General features: G+C 45.0%; 1 protein-coding gene across 1 annotated transcript; it reads left to right on the plus strand.

The window, feature by feature from the left end:
• The first annotated feature begins 1,307 nt into the window (after nt 1-1,307).
• On the plus strand, nt 1,308-2,145 carry LOC134479970 (EH domain-containing protein 3-like). Its single transcript, XM_063266262.1, has one exon. It carries the CDS (start codon nt 1,323-1,325, stop codon nt 2,109-2,111), a length of 789 nt encoding a protein of 262 aa, XP_063122332.1. The 5' UTR covers nt 1,308-1,322; the 3' UTR covers nt 2,112-2,145.
• Nucleotides 2,146-5,252: the final 3,107 nt, after the last annotated feature.

A 5,252-nucleotide genomic window follows, 5' to 3' on the forward strand; every position in this document is an offset into this window, starting at 1 on the left:
AAATACAGAGGTGAATGCCAGCAGCAAACCACTGAACTGAGAATAGGACCCCCGTTGAAGGAATCAGAGAAAGACCTGGAAGATCTTGAAGGGGCTCGAGACCCCATATGAACAACAATGCCAAGCAACCAGAGCTTCCAGGGACTAAGCCACTACCTAAAGACTATATATGGACTGACCCTGGACTCTGACCTCATAGGTAGCAATGAATATCCTAGTAAGAGCACCAGTGGAAGGGGAAGCCCTGGGTCCTGCTAAGACTGAACCCCCTGTGAACTAGACTGGTGGGGGGAGGGCGGCAATGGGGGGAGGGTTGGGAGGGGAACACCCATAAGGAAGGGGAGGGGGGAGGGGGATGTTTGCCCAGAAACCAAAGAATTATTATTAAGTATTAAATAAATTAAAAAAAAAAAAGAACTAGCTGTGTGGTAAACTTGGGCAGTTCACTGACCAGTTTGAACCTCCATGGTCTTGTTGCCTTAGGAAAGCATCAGAAACACAGAAATGTGTCCTTTTCATTTCACAGACAACACTAAACGAGCATTTTGGTTCTGAGGTATACCTGACTGATGCGAGACTGTCCAGGATGTGGAACATCTGTCTGCCTTGGAGCCTCTTCTTGGTTCTCGGAGTGAATGTGAACAAAGCCTCTTGACTCTTGTAACTGAGAGGTCCAGGAAGAGCCATTGAAACACCTGACTTCTGTCCTTTAAAGCTTAAACAACCAAAGAACTCAAGGTTTCTTTAAGCTGCTTAAAGGAAGGAGGTGAGCCTGGGAGAAATTGGGAGGAGGTGGGGGGATTAATAAGATTCAAATTTGTTCTACCAAATTTGCAAAGACTTAATAAGATACTATTTTAAAAAGTCTTCTGGGACTTACCTAGTCATGGGACTCTTTGACCTAGTAAAAAGGAAGTGAGGAAAGCGGGTTGGAGGATAGAAGAGAGAATGAGACTGTGGAGGGAGGGTCTAGCATTTAAACGCGGCGGGCAGCTAACTGGACACCGCAGCAGCGGAGCTCCAGCATCCTTTAGCTACCTATCTGGGGAGACCCAGAACTCACGCTTCGGCTTCCCAGAAGGTTCGTCTTTAATTTCCAAGGCTGCAGTTCTCCTGACACAATCCGCAGCATCCTCTTCCCCAACTAGGCTGTGGATGAAGCTGGGGCTGGACTGGATCCAGCAGCTGGGGCAGCCCCGGCCATGGTGTATCTGAGCCCCAAGCTCTGGTAAGGCTGCTGTGGCTGCGTGGTTCGAGCTAGGTGAGTGTCGCTCCCTGGAGCCTTCTCCCAGCTGCCACAATGTTCAGCTGGCTGGGTAACGATGATCGCTGATGATCGCCGCAAGAAGGACCCTGAGGTCTTCCAGACTGTGAGCGAGGAACTCAAGAAACTCTACAAGACCGAGCTGCTGCCTCTGGAAGAGTATTACCGCTTCCACGAGTTTCACTCACCGGCCCTGGAGGATGCCGATTTCGACAACAAGCCCATGGTCCTGTTGGTGGGCCAATACTCTACCGGAAAGACCACCTTCATCAGGTACCTGCTGGAACAGGATTTTCCTGGCATGAGGATTGGACCTGAGCCAACCACTGATTCCTTCATAGCAGTGATACAGGGAGATGTGGAGGGGATCATCCCTGGGAACGCCCTGGTGGTGGATCCGAAGAAACCCTTCAGAAAGCTTAACGCCTTCGGCAATGCCTTCCTGAATAGGTTTGTGTGTGCCCAGCTGCCCAACGCTGTTCTAGAAAGTATCAGTGTCATCGACACACGGGGGATCCTCTCTGGCGAGAAGCAGGGGATCAGCCGAGGGTATGATTTTGCTGCTCTCCTCAAATGGTTTGCTGAGCGGATGGACCGAATCATCCTGCTCTTTGACGCCCACAAGCTGGACATCTCTGATGAGTTCTCAGAAGTCATCAAGGCTCTCAAGAACCATGAGGACAAGATGCGAGTAGTGTTGAACAAGGCTGGCCAGATGGAGACCCAGCAGCTGACGCGGGTATATGGGGCCCTCATGTGGTCCCTGGGGAAGATCGTGAACACACCAGAGGAGGACACATCATGGGTTCACTGCACAGCCAGTTTGAGGCCGGACTTGACTAGGTGAAACTCTGCCTCAACAAAACTTAAAAATCAAGGGTTTTGTTGAATGGGCTTTAGTTTACATCATCGCTAACTCCATCCTGTCAAGAATCACCTGCGAGCAAAATTGACAAAATTCATTAACAACTAAAGAAAACCAACAGACAATACTTTTAGTACACACACAAAAAAATGGACTTTGTGGCCTGAAAGATTCACAAACAAAACAAAGTTTCCAAGAAATGAATAATCTTTATTTTTATATAAACTTTAATTTTAAAAAAATTTAAAAAAGGTGGGGAGGAAGAAAACTAGTTTTACCATCGTCTCACCGAAATTGGACAAGGAAATTAGCAAGAAATAATTATAAGTCAACAATCGACAAATGGAAATTTATACAACTAAAAAGCTTCTATTCAGCTAAGAAGACCATCAAGTGAAGAAGGATGCCACGGAATTCTAGAGAATTCTTGCTAAACCTATATTTGACAGAACATTAATATCAAAAACTCAAAGAACAAAGAGTCAAGGAAGCAAATGAACCAATTAAAAAATAACGAGGGATCTAAACAGAGTTCTCAATAGAAGAAATAAAAATGTATAAGAAATACTCCCTGAAGAGTTCATCATCCTTATCAGTTAGAGAACGTACACAAAAACAGGTAGGATGGTAAAGATCTACAAAACAATCAAAAATGAATGCCTAGGCACATGTGGGTAAGGGAACCATCATGCACTGTTGGTAGGTCTACAAACTGGTGGAGTCTCTCAGGAGGTCCTTGTAGAAATTTCTTGAAAGGCTAACATTAACCATATGATCCAGATGTACCGCTGCTTGGCATATTCCCCACAGACTCTACATCCTACCTCACAGATGTTTGCAGAGCCATCTGCACTGTCACCCTATCCTCAATAGGAAATGGAAACAGACCAATGTTCTTCAACTGATGACGGCATGATGAAAACATGATGCACATTCACAATATTCAGTTGTAAAGAAGAATGACCCCTGACTGTTGCACTCTGACACCTTGGCAGTGTCTCTGTCTCTCTGTCCTACTCTCCTCAGGCTGGTACCTGCTCCTCCCCAGTAAAGGTGATTCTCCTCTTCCCTTCATTCCTTTCCCAGGAAACCTCAAAGTCCCGCCCCTGTCTTTCTGTCCAGCCAATGGCTGCCTGGCAACTTTATTTACCAATTAGAACCAGCTGGATTCAGGTACTGTCAGCTTCTCACACGCAGATGCACAAATTCTCATGTAATTTGGGAACCCAATTAACATAACATAAGCAATAAACCAAATCCATAACCCTCTCCCACTCTGCTACCTCAGCACTGGTCCCTTTTTACTTTCCTGGTTTCAGTAATTACTCCAGGACATACAGTCTGAAGATTTGGAGCTAGAAGCCTCCATAGAGAGAGAAGATGTGATGTTTGTCTTTTGGGGTCTGGGTTACTTCATTCAATATGACCTTCTCTAGTTCCATCTATTTACCTACTAAGTTCGTGATCTCATTTTCATTCACAGCTGGATAGTATTCTACTGTGTCAGTGCATCACAGTTTCATTCTTCAGCTGAGGGACATCCGGGTTGTCTCCATCTCCTGGCTATTGTGCATAAAGCAGCAATGGATGAACAACGGTCTGTGGAGAAGGATGTCAAACTGTGTGCTGCTTTCACTCTCTTTTAATTCTTTATATATTCTAGATATTAATCTTCTGTCAGATGTGTAGCTGGCAAAGATTCTCCTTCTGTGGGCTTCCTCTTCTCCCAACTTGTTCTTTCAAGGCAGTCAGTATATCTCTGTGTGACTCTGTCTGTCCTGGCTATTCTCATGGAGGCAACTTCTCAGTTGATAGTCCCTCTTTCCCAAAATGTCTGAATTTGTGTCAGATTGGTAAAACCTAAGCAGCCTACATGGTAATTCCTGTGTCTCTGTCTGTCTTTATGTCTCTGTCTGTCTCTGTCTATGTCTCTCTGCCTCTGTCTCTGTCTCTGTCTCTGTCTCTCTCTCTCTCTCTCTCTCTCTGTGTGTGTGTGTGTGTGTGTGTGTGTGTGTGTTTGGTTATATCCTTCTAAAGTTCACATACTGATGTCCTAGCTCCAGGTACTTCAGAATAGTACTGTAGGCATGCTTTTCTCAACTTACTCTAATATGCATTCAACCTCCACTCCATGAACAGAGCTCAGCAAAGCAATGTAATATGAACCCATACACGCTTGCTGTCAGCAAAGAATAGTAAGATGGTGTGAAGCAAACCAATGCCTGAGTTCAGAATGTATGAACACCCTTTCACCTGTGTCTGCTTCAGAAAAACATTCTTACAAGTGTCTGCTTTAGCAAAACATCTCGTCCCCTGTGTGCCCCAGCAGAACGTCATTTGCCATAACCAGCTCTCCAACAAAACCAGAAATTTCCACTTCATAGCACCCTCTTTGGAAACAGGAGCATGGTAGATATAAAATAAGAGTGTTCACTTGGGTGGGCCTCGTCCAGTAAAATGAACGGTAAAAAGACCATAGCAGATTGTTTTACCAGTGTCTTGTTTGGGGACTTTTAGATTGCAGAACTGTGAGACCTTGTGTATCGGTTGTTTAAACCACCTGCTCTGTATTTCTGTTCTGGGAGCTCTGTGAATGAATCCACCCCACAACTGAGCATTCTTCCTCTATGTAGGTACCTAGAGAAATGCGCACAGACCTGCACAAAGACGTGTGTGTACAGTAAAGCACTGCGACAGCACAATTCTGGGAATTCGTCTCACCAGTCCTAGTTCGACTTCTTTGAAGAATAAGTTGTCAGTATTTAAAACCTTTGAAATGGTGGCTGGCCACTTGGCTCGGTGGCTGGCCAGTTGGCTCAGTGGCTAAGAATGCTTGCTTATACAAGCATGAGGACTGGAAATCAGGTGGCAGCCTCAGCAGACAAGGCTTTCCCGTAACGCCTGTGCTTACAGCTCTAAGATATCCACCACCTTCTTCTGGCCTCCATTGGCACAGAGTACACACCATGCACACACACACACACACACACACACACACACACATACACACACATAAACATACAACACACACACATATACACATACATACAAATAAATGAGCCAAATATGTTGTAAAAACATAAAACATTTAAAACTCTCTAAAATATTCAAACCATTTGATTT

The sequence above is a fragment of the Rattus norvegicus genome, chromosome 8 (assembly GCF_036323735.1).
Source record: "Rattus norvegicus strain BN/NHsdMcwi chromosome 8, GRCr8, whole genome shotgun sequence".
Classification (NCBI taxonomy): domain Eukaryota; kingdom Metazoa; phylum Chordata; class Mammalia; order Rodentia; family Muridae; genus Rattus; species Rattus norvegicus.